Source organism: Falco rusticolus, chromosome 9 (genome assembly GCF_015220075.1).
Source record: "Falco rusticolus isolate bFalRus1 chromosome 9, bFalRus1.pri, whole genome shotgun sequence".
In the NCBI taxonomy this organism is placed as follows: domain Eukaryota; kingdom Metazoa; phylum Chordata; class Aves; order Falconiformes; family Falconidae; genus Falco; species Falco rusticolus.
Window position 1 is genome coordinate 41,437,306 of NC_051195.1, and position 19,442 is coordinate 41,456,747.

The 19,442-nt window shown below is 55.2% G+C and overlaps 1 protein-coding gene across 1 annotated transcript in view; it reads left to right on the forward strand.

Annotated features, from left to right (window-relative positions):
• Positions 1 to 479: 479 nt before the first annotated feature.
• Positions 480 to 19,442, forward strand: part of MEGF9 (multiple EGF like domains 9) — a gene marked incomplete at its 5' end in the record, with an annotated part of 54,188 nt that continues 35,225 nt past the window's right edge. The window contains one exon of the mRNA XM_037400134.1: positions 480 to 528. Coding sequence (XP_037256031.1) covers positions 480 to 528 — 49 coding nt within the window. The remainder of the gene's footprint in view (positions 529 to 19,442) is intronic.

Here is a 19,442-nt window from a genome sequence, read left to right on the forward strand (position 1 = left end):
GATTGGCCGCGGCGGGCGCAGGGCGGGGCGGGCGCGGCGCTGTCAGCCGGGGCGCGGCGGGAGCCGCCTGCGGGGCGCTCGGGGCGGCAGCGGCGCGGCATGGCCGGCTGAGGGGGCGGGAGCCGCCGCCGCCCGGCGCCGCTGCCCGGCCGCTCTAGCAGGGTGACGGAGCGCCGCGGTGGCTGAGGGACGGGAGCGGGGATGAATGAATGAATGGCGGAGCGCCGCGCCGCAGCATGAGGCGCCGGCCGAGGACCGCGCCCGGGCTCGCCCTGTTCTGCCTCGCCGCCCTCTTGGCCGCCGCCGCCGGGCTGCCCCCCAGCGCCGCGCCGCCCCCCGAGCCCGGCAGCGGCAGCGGCGGCCCCGCCGAGGGCGGCCCCGGCCCGGCGCCGCCCGCCCGGCCCCGCGGCTCCGCCGCGCCCGCCCGGGGCAGCCCCCCGCCGCCGCCCCCGGAGGAGGAGGAGGAGGCGGCGGCGGTGGCGGCGGAGGAAGAGGAGGAGACGGCGGCCGCGGGTAGCGGCCCCACAGGTGAGAGGCCCACGCGTGTCCGGGACGGGGGTGGGGACGGGTGGGCAGCGGGGCCACGGGCTCTGGCGGGGGGCGGGACGGGTCTGCCCGCCCCCCCCACCCCCCGCCGGGCGGACAATGGCAAGGAGAGGGGCACAGGGGGCGGCGGCTCCTCAGGACCCCCGAGCTGGACAGGGACCCCCCGCGGCATCCCACGCCGCGGGCCGGGGCCGGGTGGGCTGTGCGGGGGTGCCCAGGCCGTGCCCGCTCCGGGCCGGTGGCCTCACAGGCGTTACCGGCGGTTTTGGGGAGCAGCGGGGGGGCGGTGCTGGCCCTGGCCCCCCAGAGCATCCTTCAGCCAGCAGCCGCCCCCGGCGCTGGGTGCTGTCCACGGAGCAGTGACAGCCGCGGCCCTCCTGTCACCGTTGCATCGAGCATCCCGGGCGGTACCCGAGTGGTACCCGGCTCTGCAGGCACCGCAGCATCCCCCGCATCCCACCTCCGCGGGCCGGCAGCAGAAGGGGGCTGCTGCCGCCTGGGTGCTGCTGGAGCCCACGCCGGGACCTGCCCGTGACAGTGGGGTCGCAGCTCAGTGGGTGCTGGGGGACGCCCCCGCCAGCATGGAACCCCATGGGCATGCGGGAGCTGAGAGGAGCTCCGGGCTGTCTCTGCTCTGGGGGCCGTGCTCCCGGGCACAGCCTGCTCCAGGCCCCCTCCTGCCCCTGTTGTGGTCGGGGGGTTGTGCGGAGTTGAGGGGAGCGCTATGGCTGTGGGAATAAAGGGGATTGTTGAGGAAAAGCATGAGACGGTGAGGGATGGCCGGGGGGGCTGTGCTTCCAGGTGCAGCTCTTGCTGGCTGTAGCGCTGAGTGATGGAGCTGGTCACTGGCTGCACTGGGAGGTGAAAACACTGATGGTCTCCAAAGCGGAGACTCCGGTTTACTTACAGGTTAAGCAGACAACTGCTGGAGTCCATGGATGGAGCTTTGCCCACTTATTTTACCGGAGAACTCTGCTTCACTTGACTTTTCCAAAGCTTTATATTCAGAGACGTGCAAATGCTAGAGCGCCGATTCTTTCCTTTTTTTTTGTATTTATTTTTTCTCCTGTCTGGAAGATGTTTGGTTTAAATGTGTTGAGCTTCCTCTGGAGTGAAAGGGATATATTCTGCTGTTCTGGTAGCTTTAGCAGTCTGAAGAAGTAGATTAATCAACCTGTTGTATTTGGCTAGAAATATAATCAGCTGAAGATCTGGAGTCTCTTGTTTTCAGACTTCAGTTCCTTTTTTTTTTTCCATTGAGGTTTCTGTCTTTACTTTCTCCGGAAGAGACAGAATGGTTTAAGATTAGGAATTGCTGATAAAGACAGGAGGGGTTGAGTTTTCTTAAAGCGAAAGCAATTTTCTGTCGGGCTGTGGTCGGATGCCCTCAGCTTGGCAGCTCAGTGGGCACGTGCAGCACGGTGTGACCCCTGGGCGCCGAGCAGGGGACACATGTACCCGCCCCCAGTTGCGTCCAGCACCTCTTTCCCTGTCTGACCTTGTGTGTTGTGGTTCTTTCTGTCTGTGTCAGAAAGCATCACCTTGCCCATCATGGGCTCCTGTGGTTTTACCAAGAGCATCCCCCTGGTACGGGCCAAGTGACAAGTGTCATGTGAGGGTATTGCAGGGCACGAGGTGACTGGTTCAGCCATGGCTTTGGGATGCTCTCGGATGCCTGTGCGTGATGCTCACATAACGTGATCTTTATACCTTCTGCCGCAGGAGGTGTCAGGGATGTGAGCTGAGAGGTTTTTGTCAAATCCCAGCGCTGCTGCCATCCCCCTGTGGGCTGTCCTCACCTCTACATTCCAGATCTCGCTTGGGAAATGGCAGCACTGACGATGAGAACTCGTCCTCACCGTCTCTGGGTGTGCTGAGTTTTTATTGCAGAGGCCAGCATCACCCTTTGAAGTTTTAAAGTGCTAATTATTAATGGCTACAGCCGCTTGATCTCAAAATTGCTCTCTGGTGCCTTTACGCTGTGGTGGTGGCCAGGGTAGGAACGCATGGGCAGGTTCTGCCTTCCCAAACGGAGGAATTAGTAATTCGTTAGCATGGCAGGTTGACATTGACCCCGGCTGATGGAGGATTGGTGGCACGTTTGTGGGTCGGGTGGGTTTTGGGGCACCGGGGGTATGTGTGTGAGGCGGCAGCAGGGGGAGGTGCTGGGCTGGGTAGCATCCCCCTGTGTGATGCAGGAGCTTGGGTGGGTGGTACGGCTGTGGCCTGCGTGGGAGCTGGTCTCTAGGTTTTGGGGGGGCTTTTCTATGCTGCCCTGCCTGCCCATGTTGCTGGAGTCCTGTGCAGAGGTTCGCTTTCAAAGTGTGTGGGGTACCGAAGGCACAGCAAAGCCAGTGGGCACCACGGGTTCAGCCAAAACCTGCCTTTTGCTTTAATGCAAGCATGTTTTCAGTGTTACTTTTTCAATTCAATAGGTAATTAATCCATTATATGCTTTACTGCATGAAACAAATGGGCCTCATCTCATGCACATTATTAGAAAGGGTTCCTTTAGTTCTGATGGCGTTCTTACTGGTAAGAAATCGATGTGAGAGTCCTTGCATTCAGCATTTTTTCAGTGCTACCAAGATTTAAAATCTGCAATGCATTTTTCTCATTCTGATTTAAGAAGCACTTCAGCTATCACCCAGCTGCCTGCTTGCTCCACTCTCGTTCTCTTCCCTTTCCTGGTTTCACGATGTTTATTTTTCTTTCCAAGCCTGTGATCATGTTAAAATCCCGGATTTTGTTTTTAAGAGAAGTAAATTGCTAATCCTCATGTTTGTGGAGACAAGCTTAGAAGTATCCCCTGCCTTATCACCAAAGCCTCTAACACCCGCCGTGGAGACTCTGCCTCTCCCTTTTATACGCAATAGTCTGTTTTAAAGCAAAAGCTGGGGCTTTGCTGGGGCAGCTGACTTGGGGACGCTGCTGGAGCAGACGCGGCTGCTGTGGCCGGTAGAGTCCGGGTTGGATTTTCCCTGCCGAAGGAACAAAACTCCTCTATTCCACCCATTTCTGCCTGGCCGTGTGGAACAGCGTGGGGCTCCTTGAAGGACACTTTGTTCTGACTCCGCCAGCCCCACGCATGGCGGGTGGGTGGGCTGCAGAGCCCCGACCTCCCTGCGTGCTGCAGCGGGGTGGGCAGCAGGGCTGCACCCAGACCCCGCGGACGGGCTTCTTTGGAGTGTATGAAGTGTTTCGGCACTTGAAAGCCGTTGCCCCTCTCCTGCCTGCAGTGCCCGTTGTGCTCCACCCGCCTTCCTGGGTCCCCAGCCTGTCCCTGGCTCTGGCTCCTCACCTCTGCACCTCCCGGGAGGGGACAACCAGCCTCTTCTGCTGCTGCCGCAGGGCAGGAAGCGCAGGTGGCCCGGCGGCTCAAGCAGTTAGCCACAGGAAGGTGGCCATGCCGCTGCGGAAATGAGCCACGGCTGAGTCAGAGCGTGCAGTGATGCTGCTGGGTCCCCAGCCTCCGGCACGGGGCCATCTCTCACTGGGATGCTCCCAGCCCAGGTGGAGGAGCCCCGGCAGGTGGTGGCTGGCATTAGCTGGTGGGTTTTGCTTGTGAAGAGGAGCCTGGCAATTCCCTGGGGGCAGTGAGGGGCACCCTGGCTAATTGGCTGGGCGAGGGGAGGCAGCGGGGTGAGGAGCAGACCTGGTTGTGAGTGCTGGCTTCACTTCATCCCCCAGCTGGGAAGGCGAAGGGTTTTGCTTTTGCACAGGGTGCGTTGGAGAAAGGTCCGTGCACCCTGTGCGTGCAAGAGGCACTGTGGGGGCAGGTCCCGCGGGGGGTCCCTAGAGCTCCATCAGTATTGTCGTAGGGAAAGACTTTGGTCCAAGCCACGGAGCCATCAACAGCCAGATGCTGCCACGCTGGGGCTGTGCTCTTTGAGGGGCTGGGAGCTCTCAAATCCCCAGCACAACAGAAATGGCTAAGTTGCCAAAGGCAGTTTCAGGACATCTTGCCAGTGCTGGCCCCTTCTGCAGCTCTGGTGATTCCTTCACTCTTCCCATCCAGCCACAGCACCCTTCGGTGGAGGTCTTCCCACCCAAGTTTGCCCTGTGATCAGCATGACACTTTCAGGGGTGCATGTAAATGTTCAGTGCCCGTACAGCTGGTTGGGTTTCCAAGGCTGGGGCTGAGCAGTAGGTGAGACTAAATGTTTGCAGTGGCCTTTGGCAGCCTTAAGAATCTCCATCTCCTCAGGTGCAAGCGCAGGTCCTGCCCTTGGGCGCTGGGCTCGTACGCAGGTACCTGCCCCCATGCCCTGCTCTGCCTCTGACCCGACGGGGGGGAGCCGGGGCTGTCCTGCTGCTCATCGCTTGGGAAGGCAGCTTAAGCTTTCCTTGTTGGAGGGCTCAGGGTTGTGTTCAATGTGGTTACTGAGATAGCTTGCTTTCAATATGTCGGCAGGATTTAATTATTTTTTTTTAAAGAAATGGAAATTAAGTTACAGGCGTGAAGGCTGAGAATAAGGAAGATGGTCTTGTTACTTGGGATCAGTACGGGAGCAGCTGGGGCAGAGTGCTTTTTTTTCAATCAAGTAATAAATTGTGGGGTTTGCATCTTTGAGCTTGAAATAAAAGGATGTTGCCCACAGCAGAAAATGTCACTCCCTTGCCTTCCTCCCTGCCTCCACGCTCCCATCTGAGTCATTCTTGAATCAGATGCATCCAACTGTCCTGACTCAAGATTTTGAGATTTTTGGACTTAGCGATGCTCATGAAAATCAGGATATTTCTGGGAAGATATACAGAGCATCCGAGGTCTCATTTCTTAGCTTTCCTCTGCAGGGAACAGTGCTGGGATTTTGCTTTCTTCCTTTGAAATGATAGCAAACATCACATCACTAAGCTGCCACTTGGAAAATACCATATGTAAAACAGGACCGCTACTGTGGGGTGTGTTGAAGTTATTTATCTGGCTGCTCTTGGTGGTAATACCCAAACAGCAGCCTGTGGGGAGGCGAAGCTGCTGAAACGCTGAATGAAGTGGTTTGCCTGAAGCTGTGCGGTGGGCACGATGTGTCCTGGCCCCATCTGCCGATGCCGGTGGTCCTTGGAAGCGCCGCAGGGGTGGCTGCGGTCCCAGGGCTGGGGCAGCACCCAGCAGCGGGGGTGCCGGCATGTGGCCGGGGGGAGCCGTGTGACACAGGCTGGGGTTTGCCCGGGGTACAGATGTGGTGCCTCTGCAAACAGCTGGGAGATGGAAGGGTGGGCTTCCTGGCCAGGGGCTGCTTTGGCCCCGGAGCATCCTTAGTGCTGCCTGCAGGTGCCTGAAGGGCAGGTGCCCGGTGACAGGACAAGGGGCAACGGGCACAAACTGCAGCACAGGAGGTTCCATCTCAGTACGAGGAAAAAAACATCAAAAATTTCCTCAATATGAGGAAAAATGGGCTATGCCGAGGTGTAACCTCAGGGGGTGAAAAACCCCATCCCAGAGGGGACCGTGGTCCTCGTGCTGCTCCAGTGCAGCCCTAGAGATGGCTGCAGCACCTTGGGGGTGTACCCGGACGGGTGGTGGGGAGGGTGGGCACCCCACCTGTCCCTGAGGCCGTCCCCATGGGTGAGCGGCATGAGGACAGGGACGTGCAGGGCTTCCCGTGGCTGCGGGCAGGGAAGCACAGAACAAGCCGTCCCCGAGGAACAGAGGCCCCGGACACGAGTCTGCTGAAGTCAGGGGAAAGATTTCAGAGGTTTTTTGACAAGAGCCTGTGGCCTATAAATACACAGGGCTAAGTCATTGTGCCGCTGCTAATGCTTGCGGAGCTAACGCCAGCTGACTGTCAGGAAGCGCTGCTGCAGATCCGAGGTGCTGGCTGGTGCTTCCAAGAAGCAGCCAAGATCCCAGCAGTGGTGTGATGCATCTGCTATCACTAGAAATAAACTCGTGCCTGTGCTGGGTGCTGAAGGCAGGAATTTCTTTTGCAGCCGTCTGGCTGGAAGTGAAGGCTCCTGTACCTCTGACAAGCATAAAATAAAAGAACAAAAAGACCAAAAAAGAAGTGAAGGAGCTGGATTGCTGTGCAAGCAGCTAGACAGCACCTGAGACTCTGCTGAGCTCTTAAATGAGGTTGCAGAAGGGGCTTGGACTTGCTTCAGAGGTGCTGGAAACCCACTGGCTCCGCTGCCCCGGCTCACGCTGCGTGGCTGCGCTCACCAGGGCTGCCTTGTGCAGCGAGGCATCGTGGGCTGCGAGCAGGGGGGGTGGGGGGGCACAGTCTGGCACTTTATAATTGGTTGGGGATATTAATGTGTTTTATGAGCTACAGGCTAGATTGCAATCTAGCCATCTGCCCTGCCTTGGGGGGTCGTGTGTTTCCACCACCCCAGGAGAACAGAACCAGTTGCAATTCAGTCTCATTAAACTGGCTGAAAACCAGGATTTCTGATTCACAGGAAATTATTTGCTTTTTTTTAATTTGACTTTTGGGTTGGTCAGACTGAACTGAAATAGTTGTTCTTGCTTTGCTTCTGCTTCCAGTAAGCTTGAGGGTCCTGCGCCTTGTGGCTGCCCCATCAGAGCGATGTCCTTGCTGGGCTTGGAGCTAAACCCGTCCCCAGCATGGAGCTGGGGCTGACGGGTCCCTGCCGGGGGAAACTCTTCCGAAACTCCGACAGGGCTTGTCTGGAAGGGTCTTTTATTGGCTTAAAGCTTGTCAGTCTGGAAGCATTTTGAACAAGACATTCTGGACTTGGAATAATTGAACCTCATTTGTTTGGAAGGGACTTTTCCCCCCTAATTCAGTCAGAAGCTTCCCGACAGTGCCGGTCCTGGCTCCTCCGCCACCGCCTCTCCTGGAGGAGCCGTGGAGGATGTCACCTCTTTTTGTGGGGTCACTTGCTCCCCCCATGGCTCCCCTCCCTGCTTCTTCACAGCCAGGGATGCTGGGAAAGTGGTCCAGCTTCTCCTACATCCCAGCCCGCTGGGGTCCCGCAGCTGAGCGGTGCGGGGCAGCCTGGCTGTCTCCCTTTGTTTTCATCATCTATTTCATAAAGGCACGGAATACGGGGGGATGCTTGGCTCACGTGGTCTCTCTGGATTGCGCCTAGCTGCCTGCGAAGAATAGGCCGTCTAAACACGCTGCCGGAGCGTTAATCGGCTGGGGATGGTTTGAGCTGCCCAAAGCGGCTCTTTTGTTGGAGGCTGAATTCCTCCTTTGGCTGATGCTCCATCCGGATCTTCCCATGCAAAATTCCTATCGCCCTTCGTCACACAAAATGCAGCAGGGTTGGGATGCTGGACAGCCTGCCAGCCCTCGTGTTTGGCAATAGCTTTGCTCAACCTCCTTCAGGACTGTCATTCCCCCTTTCTGGAAAATATTTTTGGGGTCTTTGCTCACCCTTCATACGCACACAGGTCCTATTTCAGTAAGTGGGGAGCTTCCCCAGAGCTATGTGGACTGATGTGAAGCCTTAGTTTGGCTTTGTGCTGCTTAAAGTATGATATTTTTTTTTTTCCTGAACACCTGCTGTATGAATTAAAATTTGCCTTGTAAATGTAACCGATTCAGAGTCTGAGCATGAGAGATGGGCGTTTGCTTATTGCCTGGAAAAAGAAAAAAGCAAAACCTCGAAGGTTTTTCTCTCCAGGCAGCTCGGCCTTGAAACCAGAGAGAATCCCAAGTCATGCTCTTTACTATTTTGAATTTGGTTGCCCCTTGTCCTTATAAATAAGCCACCAGAAACATGACAAGGCAAGCATCTCTGCTATTTATAGCTCGTACTGTTCCACATGCCTGTTTTAAAAATCAGCCAGCTAAATGGCTCTGCAGCCTTTCAGCGAAAGGCTTAATGCCCCAGGCGCCCTCCCGGCGTGGATAGATGTGTGTATGGGCTGCTGGAGCTGAGCCCTCGCCCTGCGCAGGCAGGATGGTTTCTTCAGCAGGGATATTTCTCCCAGGCAAGGGGAGCCCACCCGGTGCTGCCTGACTCTGGGGAACGGGCTGGTTCAGCCTAGAGCCCCCCTGGTTCGCCCTCGAGCCAGCCATTTGTCCCCCAGCCCTGGCGTGGGACTGGTGCCACTGGGGATGCTCCCAGCCGGGCTGGTCCTCCCACACTTCCGCCGCACCTTGGCTTTTCAGGGGGTTCAGCACTAGACTAGATAGACGTTGATATTCCCCAAGCTTTTTTTCTAAAAAAATAAAATAAATTTTGAAGCTGTGTTAACCCTTTACTTATTTTCTTTGTGGCATCACCTCTGTGTAATTAAGAGGCTGCCAGTAGCCTTTACCTGTTTAACTGGTCATGCCACTTCTCAGATGAATCTTTCTTCCTGGCAGATCATACGGCCAGTTTTCAGGCAGCTTTACTCTATTTTGACTGACTGGCTGACGGTATTACTGATAGTGCTGCTTGGGCTTCTTTGATCCTGTATTATTTATGGAAATGATGGCATATAACTCTGTGTAGCTGATTAATGCTGCATGTATTTTTAATGTGCTAGTTCTACTGTTTGATCTGTGCTAAATGATTATTCTCTGATGTGTTCCTGGGTTCGTTTTGGTTCCTTATGAAAAGGATAGTGAAATGGGCTGTTTGTTTTGTTGTCTTTTATTTTTTTTCCCAGTGGTATCATCTTGTGCTGGCTTTTAAGCTTTCACAGATCGTTTTCCCAAGCATGGCTCTGCCGCTATCACGTGGGGCATTTACACTTCATTGCTATTAATTTGAGAGTTTCATTGGTGATATTACTCTAAATTCATGGCTCCGTGTGCAGTAGTTTGAAGTTTCGGGAAGATACAAGGTGGCAAAACAGCCGTTTAGGTCATGCACAATCCTTCAACTGCTGAACCCCAGCTTGGCTGTGACTCGGGTCCAGCAACACCTGAATGAGAAAGAAACCCATCTAAATTGGAGGGGGTATAATTAATATTTTTCTGTGGCCTGTCACAGGATGGTTGGGACTGGTTGATATTAAGAAAATGATGTTAATTGCCAGGGAGGTGTGTGCTCTACCCGCAGCTTCCTCCTGGGTGGCGTGAACTGTGGCTGTGGCTGGGGAGGGACCGGTGGGCGAAGGCGATGTTTCATCTCGGGAAATACCCACTGCATCCCGTGGTGCAGCCCGTGGCATGCACGGCATGTGCAGTGCTCCTGGTGCTGCCACTGGGGAGGGAGCCTGATGTCCTTCATCCCTCCTCCAAAATCCTTCCCCATCACTAGACAGCGGGGTGGAGACCAGGAGGTCATTCCAGGAGGACCATCTGTGAGCTGGAGGATCAGCATTTCCCCTCCCCAGGGGCAAAGTGGATTTTTTTAATTTTTTTTTTTATTATTTTTTTTCCCCCTGCCTTTTAGAACACCTGCTGGTTTTCATGGTACAGGCAAGGGCTGTCTCCTAAGCCCTGCCGGCACCCAGCGCCTGGCCAGACACCTTCTCCCTGGGCGCACCGTGCTCCAGCAGTAGCAGGTTTGCGAGGAAGCTTTCACGAATGGTGCTGTAAAGATGCAAAGCAATGCTAGCTGAAAACCTTTACAGGAAGGCTTTTTTCCCCTCCTCTGAACAGGGCTTTCTGTCAAAATCAGCAAAATGCGCATCCTTCTGCAAAGATCCATTTTCCTTTAATGGGCTTTTCCATTGAAAACAGTTTAAACTTGACATTTTGTTCCTTCCCTCCAAATATTTCAAAGGTCCTTGGTCTATGAAAAAACTTCAATAATTCTGTTTTCCTCCTGCCCTCTATTTCAACAGAGATATATAAATATATATATATAAATACACATATTATAATATATATCATTTTAGTATATATATATATTTATGGTATGTGTGTACTTTTTTACACTCTAGGCTATAACTCTTGCCTCTTGTAACCAGCATCAAAACAAATGTTCTAGCCTGTTTTTTCTGGTGTTCTTCCCCTGCCCCAGAATGGAGCCGTGCCAGCCTGAGCATTGCAAGGAACTGGTGGTTTGGGGGAAAATCAGGTGGGATGCAGTGCATCAGGCACCTAGGGAGCAGGCAGGATTTTTGGATATGGCTCCTACATGCTGATAGCTTCCCTGAAACACATCTTGATTGCAGAGGCATGAGTAATGGGGCAGAGGCGTCCCCACCTTTGCCGTGCCGGGTGTTTATGTGCTTGGCTGGATGGGGAAAGAGGGCATGGTGCCTTGCGCGACACCCGGGCAGAGGCTGCAGGGGGCATCTCCGGGCGCCCCTTCCTACCCCGGACCGCAGCCTGAGGGGTGTGTGGAGCTGGGCTGGGATGCAGTTGGGACCCCAGGATATCCAGAGAAGGTGGACAGTCTGCTCCAGGTTGTTCAGCAAACCAAAAGAGTTATTGGAATCGGAGTGGAGCACGCCAACCTGTCGGCTCTTGCCTGGGCTGGGTGTTTGTTTGCTTTGTGCCAGCACTGGAGATGTCTTCGCTGGAGCCTTCCCAGCTCACGCTCTGCCCTTCTCTGCTGTGGCCAGTTGGGTTTCTTCCCAGTCCCAGAGCTTGAGGAAGGATCGGGGGGGTTTTGCCTTGGTTTTAAGCTCCGTGGGTGACCTGGACACAAGCGCAGCCCCCCCATAGCCCAGCACTCCCCTCTCCACGGAAGACGGCATGGTGTCACGGTCTGCCTTGCAGGGTTTTCCAGCAACACCCCGGCTCCCGGGCAGGCCCGGGGGTCCCCCCGTTTGGGGCAGGGGAGCCACTGGGCGCGTGGCATTGCTGTGTCTTGCAGAGCATCCCCTCCGCTGTGGGGCCAGCTGGCGCGGGGAGCAGATGGGGAGGTGGAGCCGGGCTGCTCGGCCGGGTTTCAGGCTACGATAAAGCGAAGTGACGTAGAAAACTAAATACCTGTTATCGGAGAAAAGCAAACAGAGCCTCCACCTGCCTGCAGCCTTTCTCCCTTCAAGGGCAGGCTGCACGCCTGGCATGTAGCTCCCTATAAAAGATGTTTTATTATTAATGTGCTTGCTTTGGCTTGGCTGTGTGGTTGAGAAATCCAAGCTTGACTCCAGATAATGAATGACGAACATTTGTCTGGACTTAACTATTTTATTCTGAGCATTTTTTTTTCCTCCTGGAAGTTTACAGTAAGTTGTCGACAGCGTGCCCTCTGACATGGATTAGTGCTGACGCCTCGCAGTTGGATCTTCCCATCCTCTTCACATCTTGGTTGTTTCTTTTCTAGGGAGGCTTTTGTGCATGTCTAATCCATTTAAAATGAAAAGTAAACAAGAAATGGACTGATCTCTGTAGGGGCAGTCTGGTACAAGGACAGTGCTGGCTTCCCTGCAGAAGGCACGAGCCTAGGGGTGGGATGGGGGGAGTGACGGTCCTGCTGTGCCCAGCACCCCAGTTTGGTGTCACCAATTTTTGGTTTACAGACCCCTTAAAAGCTTTCCAGCAGGTGTGTAGATGGTGAGATCAAGCTTATGGGCTGGGGAATCGATGCCTGCTTCTCCCTGCTCCACCACCCATCGCTTTGTGACCCCTCTTGGGGACCTTCCTTGTGTCCCCTGTCAGGTACATGCGTGAGCGAGATGGCGCTCGCCTCAGCGCTGGTCCCGCTCCCACCTGTGTGGTGTGATGCCAGGTACACACCGAACGGTGTGCGGCGTGGGGCACGGGGAGCGAAGCCCCCGCTTGTGCTGGGGTTGTCGGGCACCTGCCGCTCCCTGCGCTCGGGGGGACTGTGGGTGCCTCTTTGCAGGTGGGGCTGGGTGCTCTTTGCGCAGGGTTTCTCTTTGGCAGCAGAGCTGGGGGAATAGGAGGCACCGCTCCAGCTCCTGCGCTGCCAAACCAGGCATTACAAAGCCCCCAAAACCCGGGAAATGGTGGGCATAGACATGCCAAGAAGCCTCTCCTAGTGGACCTGCTGGCTGCGGAGGGAGCTCTGTGGCTTTGAGCATCGGTTTGACTTGGGGTCAGGCTTGTTTTTGCCTCTGCTGTGCTGCCTCTGCCGAGGTGATGCTGTCCTGGCCGCGAGGTGCGAGTGGTGCGGTGCTCTGACCCTGCACGGCGGCGGCTGGGTTCAGCGTCTTGGCTCAGACTTGGGTTTAACTTGGTGGCTAAGCTGTGGGTGAGAAGAGAGAGCTGCACAGGGTGCCTGGAAGCCTTGTGCCTGGCTGCCTCCAGCCTTCCTGTCACGCTTTTAAGGGTTTTGCCTATTTGAAGAGGATTTGGCTGTTGTGTGGGGCAGGGCTGTTACCTGCTGCACTCCACCGGGTGGCCGGTATTTGTTGTGGAGGTTTTGGAGAACTGGTTTAGACTTTAAGCCACCGTTTGTTCGTGGCTGCTGAACTTGTGCTGTTTAATGGAAACATTTTCCTTTTGAAGGTGAGTTATTGCTGGAAATAAATCCAGGCAATATCTCGTGGCTGAGGCAGGAGCCAGGACCGGACGGAGCTGCAGCGTCCGTCAGTGTGGGCAGCAGCGCGGTGACTAAAGAGGGAGAAATGAAAAGCCAACGTGCAGCCCTGGCTGAAGTCAGTAACCTGCTGCGGGGCTGGGGGGGGTTAAAGCAAAGGTGAGCGGGAGGGGGGGTGGCAGCTGCCCAGAAAACCCCCTGTGGGTGGGCTCTGCCCCCGCTCTGTGTGCGTGGGGGGGAGTTACGTGCCGTCGCTGCAGTTGGTGGGGAAGGGTTTAGGGTAGAGCTGAGATGCACCCAGATGTCCTGTGCCACTCTCTGCTCCTGCTCAGCAGGTCTCCCACTGATGACAGCAGATCTGCTGCAGTTCCCTGGTTCCAGTGATAAGCGACGACTTCCTCCGCCCAGGTGTCTTTCCATGACGTGCCCTGGCCCGTATCAGTTCCCTCTTTGAAAGCTCAACTTCTCCTTCGTGGATTTGCCAGCAAATTTTGTCTCGTTGTGCTATCTGCAACCCGGTTCAGCTGGTGCTGGGTGAAAGCAAATTGAAACAAGTTCTCAGAGTGGGAATTGAAGTCACTGGGTGCGAGCTGGAGATAAACGCGTCACTGTGTCCCATGCGAAGTGCAGCAGGGCAAGCACAAGGCTGCATTAGAAAATAAGGGAATAAAACTTAGAGCAGGAAACCTCTTTGTAGCTTGGAAGGCATTTTCCTTGCTCTGTCCCAGCAGCTCTCCCTGCTTGCAGCACGCTGTAACTTACAACTCCCTGTCTGGCAGGAGTTACGGTAACTCCAAGTTAGCCCGTAGCACTATGTCATCATAACCTGGAAACAGGACCCAAACGGCAAAACCTGCCCGAAACCAGTTGTGATTACTCATGCTTCGTGCTATCCCTCTGCCCCGCTGGAGTTTCTGCTATGGTAATTCCCCTTGTTAAGCAAGGAGACAAAACACCTATTAAACTTGGAACCAAGCTCGGAAGCGATGAGGGAACCGGGACTCGCTGGCTTCAGACTATGGAAAGGGTTTTCTTCTCTTCAAGCCCCCTCTCCTTTCCCTTGCGCAGCCTTTAAAGTGAATGGCAGAGGAAGAAAGGTATTTTGCTGTTTGTGATGAAAAAAGTCTGCCTTTAAATATGCTTGTTTAGAGTATGGGAAAATAAAATAGGTGTATTGGGAATGAATCCTGTGATGCTTGGGCTTTACTTCACCTCCAAGCTTGAAAATGCAATGAGCCGAGATGGACTGGGGTCTTAGCTCAGGCCCTGTAAAGCTTCTTTTTATTAACATTTTCCGTGAGCATTTATTAGCTCTGTGGCTTGCAGAAGCCTTTGGTAATGGGTCTGTCCCTTTGCTCCTCCAGCGGAGGAGCTGGATCTTAAAAGGAGCTGCCCAGGGCACCTGCTGCCATCACTGGCGAGAGTTTTCATTCCAGATTTTCTCCACAGGCTTAAATACAAAGTAGCCTGAAACCCTCCAAAGCAAGTCTGCCTCCTCTTTCTCCTTAAGAAAAGCAAAAAAAGTTGTAAAGATGCCTCATGCTGCCTGCACACAGGGCTGCGTGCAGTGGGCCCCCTGCCCCGTGTCTGCAGAGAGCATCACCTCGTGCTGAAAAGCCGAGGAGGCGTGCGCGGCCCCTTTGGCAATGTTGTCGTGAAGGGATTGCAAGGGGGCTGCAGCTCCCCTCGTCGCCGGCTTCTGTTCATATTAACTGCCCTGGGCAGGGGGGCTCGCCCATGCATTACCCAGTGACACGGGGGGGAGACAAGTCTGCCTGGTCCTGTGGTCCGTGGGGTGCATTGGAGGAGCAGGTCCTGCCCCGAGGTGGGGCTCAGGGTCTGACCTTGCCGCTTCTCTTGCACTTGGTCCATCGTCCTCTGCTTGTGGATGTCCCAGCTCCCTTGGAATGCCCCTCGTCTTGGGAGATAACTAGAGATGTGAAAAACCCTCCTGTTGGCTCTGAGAGTGGCTCGGGCATGAGACGTGCGCTGCCTCGAAGGGTGAGGACCGTCCCCAGAGGCTGTGTGCCCCAGAGCTGCCCGGTGGCCTGGCAGCCGCCCTGGGAACATTTGCTGTGCCCAGGAGATGCACAGTGGTCCTCTGCCCCCCACCGCGCCGGGGAGCCTGCGCTTCCTGGCATTTCTGTATGGAATTATGGATTGGTTGTACACCTGTGCTGTTGCTGGTGGTGTCTCCGCACTCTTCTTCTGTCTTGCCTCCTGGTGTACAAGTGACTGCTTCAAGAGGGCAGGAAGGAAAGCATGGCTTCTTACCACATCCACCCTGCGCCGGGCCGAGCTTGGGTAACTGCCCCACATCATGGTGAGGGGAAGCTGCAGCTCCTGTACGCTGATGGAACTCCCACTTACACCATGGTTACACCTGGTGTAATGAAATTGGGTTATGTCTTCACTACCAAAAAAAAAAGATGCATTTTGCAGTGAGATCGGCCATGTGTGTTTTCCACCTTACCAGGAAACCTCCCAAGAGGTCCAAGCTCAGGAGCTTGTACCGTGATGGACGTGCGTGAAGGGATGCAGGCTGGCATAGTCACCGGCAGCTCCCTGCCCGGCACAGGTTTCAGCCGCAGCAGCTGATGGCGCCGAGGCAGCTGTGTTAGCAGCTATTCTATGATTTCTGTGCTAAGTGAAAAATGGCTTTAGAGCAGCCTGAACTTGGCCATTCCCCTTTCTTCTGAAAGGCAGCGTGAGCCCACCCGTGGACCTGGGGCAGCGGTGGCCTGGGACACCAAACCCTGCTTGCCTGCACCCCAAAAGCTCTTGGGGTGGGTGGTTCAGCGGGTGCTCAGCACTGAGCTGGGTTCGGGGTGGTCTGGAAGGAGGAGGTTGGAGGTTGCATCTGTTCCTGCCAAAGCTGAATCTGACCCTGAGGAGTTAATTGTGGTGACTGAGAAGTGGAGTTACTGCATCTGCGGCACTGTCAGCCCGCAAGGTCCGCAGGGGAAAAGGCTCTGGAAGGCTGCACGCCTTGCAGCAGTGTATTTTGTTTTTAAGTAACTTAATTGTGTCAGACAAACGTGCATGCAGGAGGCAGCTCCTGTGGTGGGGCAGACTGGTTCCTTGCAAGCTGGACAAAGTCCCTGCTTTGCAGCCGGTGCAGCTTCCCTGGGAGCAGAGCCCGGGCAGCCCGGCACGGGATGAACAAGCAACAACCCCAGTTTGTGTAAAAAAGCTCTCGGATAAGGAGGGGGAGGCCAGCCCCGGCTTTGGTCGTGGTGCAGATGTAGATCGCTGCTCAGATGTTCAAAACTCGTGTATTTTGGGTCCTGCATGGCCACCTGCGTGAAGGTTTGCCTTCATGGATGGCACTTGGCAGTAAGAAGGTCCCCTCCTCTACTGGAGTCATCTAGAGCAAGGACAGCGGTGGTGGTGTAAGGAGCTACCACTGCCTCTTCTCCATCCTCTGCTGGGGGGCCCTGCCTCACTGCAGGATGCCTGTTCGGTGCTTGGGGTAGCTGCGGCCACCATCCTGGCTGGCAGCTGATGGATGGGAACTCGTTAAGATGCTTTTAATGAGGTGGAGCCCTTGGGAGCCTCGGCTGAGGACACCCGAGTGCTTTGCGCTGGTTTGTACCAGCATCCACAAGCAGCTGCGTCGGTGACAACCAATGAATGCCAGGAGGCAGCGGCTGGAGGGTGAAGCTCTCCTGCACAGCCTGGCACCGGTGCCGTCAGGGCCCCAGCAGCCAGCGTGGTGGGCGCCGGGGCTGCGTGGTGTGCCAGGCGCTGGGCTGAGCCTTCCGCAGCGCTTGGCCGGCCAGCGGGCAGGCGGCTCCAGGCAGGGTTGTCTTCGCAGGGGTGGAAGATGGGTGTCGCAGCACTGCTTTCCCTTTCATCCCTCCCACCAGCTGGCTGGCTTTTGCTTTTGCATTTTATATCCTGCTCTTTGCTTTTATATTCTGTCATCGTTAGCTTTGTCGTGTTCAGCTGCTCTATTCCCTGCCACTTGCCTTCCAGCAGCACCAGTTGCAATGCTGGAGGAGCCACCCAGTAGCCCCAGCGTAGCACCCTGTTGCTGTTACCCCTTTGTAGCAGTGTGTGCGTCGGGTGCCGCTTGGGGCCCTGCAGACTCAGTGAGCTGGGTCTACTAGTCCCTAGGAAAAGGGGTGGAGGGGAGCTCTGAAGCTCCACACCTGGCTGTTACTGCTGGGGAGCCTGGGCAAGGTGTTAGGGGCGTGCTGATGCTGTCGGGGTGCAAGCTGCTCAGGAGAGACATCTGCAGCAGCTTATCTAGGGAGCAGCAGGAGGAGGAGGAGGAGGGTGACGGTGCAGGCAGTGCTGGCTGTTGGAGCATCTGCTCGCAGCCAGGCAGCCGCAGGGGCAGGTGTGCTGCTGCCCACCTGCCGCTGCCCACCAGCTGTCCGGCCACAGCGGAGCGAGTGGGTGCTCCCGCGTGCATCAGGAGCAGAAAGACTTTGCAACAAGTCTGAGCAGCAGTCCCGACTGTTATTTAACAAGGGGTTTTGCCGTGCCCTCCCTGAGGTGGCACCCGGAGGAGCCTGCAGCTTGTTGCTGAGCGAGGGGGATGCACGAGTCCCTTTGCTTCACTTCGCTTGGGGTGGCGCGGTGTTCCCCCCCAGGATGTCACAGCACGTCAGCACATCCCGGGGCTGTACGGAGGCATCTTGTGAAAGGTTTGGACATTCAGTGCAGAGAAGCATCTAAAAATTTCTGGCTTTTGAAAACTGAGGAGGGAATCGGGTACGTCCCTGGGGCTGGGGCGACCCTCCTCCTGCACAGCTCTGAGCCTGGGCTGCTGTCACCTGCCCGTTTGTCTCGGCGTGGGCGCCGTGTGGGGCTCTAACTGATTTATACCTGTGTTGAGGGAAAGGAGAAAGATCAGTTCTTTAAATATGGAAAGTTTCAGGCTTAACAAGGCCCTTACTAGCCTTCTGTTTAAAGATCTATAGTCACAGTAGTGTCTTGGCTTGGGCATTGCTGCTCTACGTGAAATGCAAATGTAGCTGGGCTGTTTCCCCCTTCTCTTGCTCCAGCTACATCTGGGCCAAAACTTACGGAGCGAGGGACTTGTCCCGGGCAGGGCGGTTGATCCCTGGGCTCCCCGGCGGAGCAGGGTCCGTGACCAGGAGGGCTTGGCTCCCCCATTTCTCTCGGCTGTAGAAGCAGGAGTAAATGCCCCGAAGCAAGGAGCGGTGTCGCTGCCACCTCCGGGTGGGTGGCTGTGGTGGCCTGGGAGATGCTCCCCTGGATGCCCTTGCAGAGCCCTGGCTTCCCAGACCGCTGAGTGGCGAGGGCAGAGCTTCCCCATCGTAGCTGCCCAATGCACCCCAGCCCTGCCCAGCAGGGTCCCCCCGGGGGGTCCTGCATTGTGGCTGTGCTTCTGCAATAGGAAAGCAGCAGCAGCGAAGGCAAAGGGACCCGGGGTTTCATGTATGTGTAAGCCTGTGCAGGAGCCTGGAGCTGGGCTGGAGGAGCCAGCCCGAGCTACAACCCACCACCTTCCCTCGCCCGGGCAAGTACCAGCCCTGGTGCATGCGGGGAGCTGTGCTGGGAGGGGGGGGGGAGGGGGGGGCGCGACAGAAGGGGGCTTCATCCGAGCTCACCCTCCAGCTCACCTCCTAACCTCCGCTTTCTTGTTGGTTGGTCATGCAACGCAACTTTATAGCCCAAACACAAACGGTTGAAAGGACGATTCTTGCTCAGGGTTTTTCTCCATAGCGCCTTTAAAGCTCTTGTATAAATCAATGCGTTCGTTCATTAGCTGCAATTACCCAAAGCACTGAGCAAAGTTTGTGATTTTAATTACTTTTTGCAGGGATCTGAGGGCACGGAGTCTTCAACAGATGATTATATTTTATATTATTCATGCAGCTTTTTTTAATCCCTTTCTCTGCTAGGACATGGTTGATAGATACTAAAATTGAAGTCTGCTAATAAATTCCCAGCCCTGTCCCATGTGAGGTGTCTTGATCTCTGAACGAAAGCATTTTGCTGACAAAACGATTAAATTTCCTGAGAGGTGCCGCAGAAAGTATGGCCGTAAGGAGGGTCTGAGCTGCCAGGGCTGCTGTGTGCTGTTGCAGAGGTTTTTGCCAAAGTTAGATTTCACCCTGTTTATCTCTAAAGCCCGAGCTGGGCTGGCTGTGTCACACGCTGGGTGGTAAAAAATACGGAGATTTTCAAACAGAAATGTGGAATATTTATATGGTTGCAGATGTTTGTGGAAATATTAGTGGGAAAATCTAACCAGCTAAAGCAAAATGCAAACAAAACTATTTTCAAATTAATTAAAAGGCTTGGGTCCATTTTTTAACTGTTGAGATTTTAATCCTCAAGCATTTATTTGGTCTATTTGAAGTTACCGTAGCTTCTTGTATGATAAACATTTTAAGGTCAATTCTTCATTGAACACGGTCTGCTTAGTAAGAGACCCGGAGGGTTTGCATGTGTATGGAAATTTATTGTGGTATCGGGGTAATTCTTTAGCTGCAGCTGTGTAATCCCTCCTGTGCAGCCTGCTGCATTATAACCTGGTTCTTAATAACTCCTGGACCACTCCTGCTTCTCCTGACATCTTCTGGCCTCAGCGATGGGAGCTCCTCAGGGGC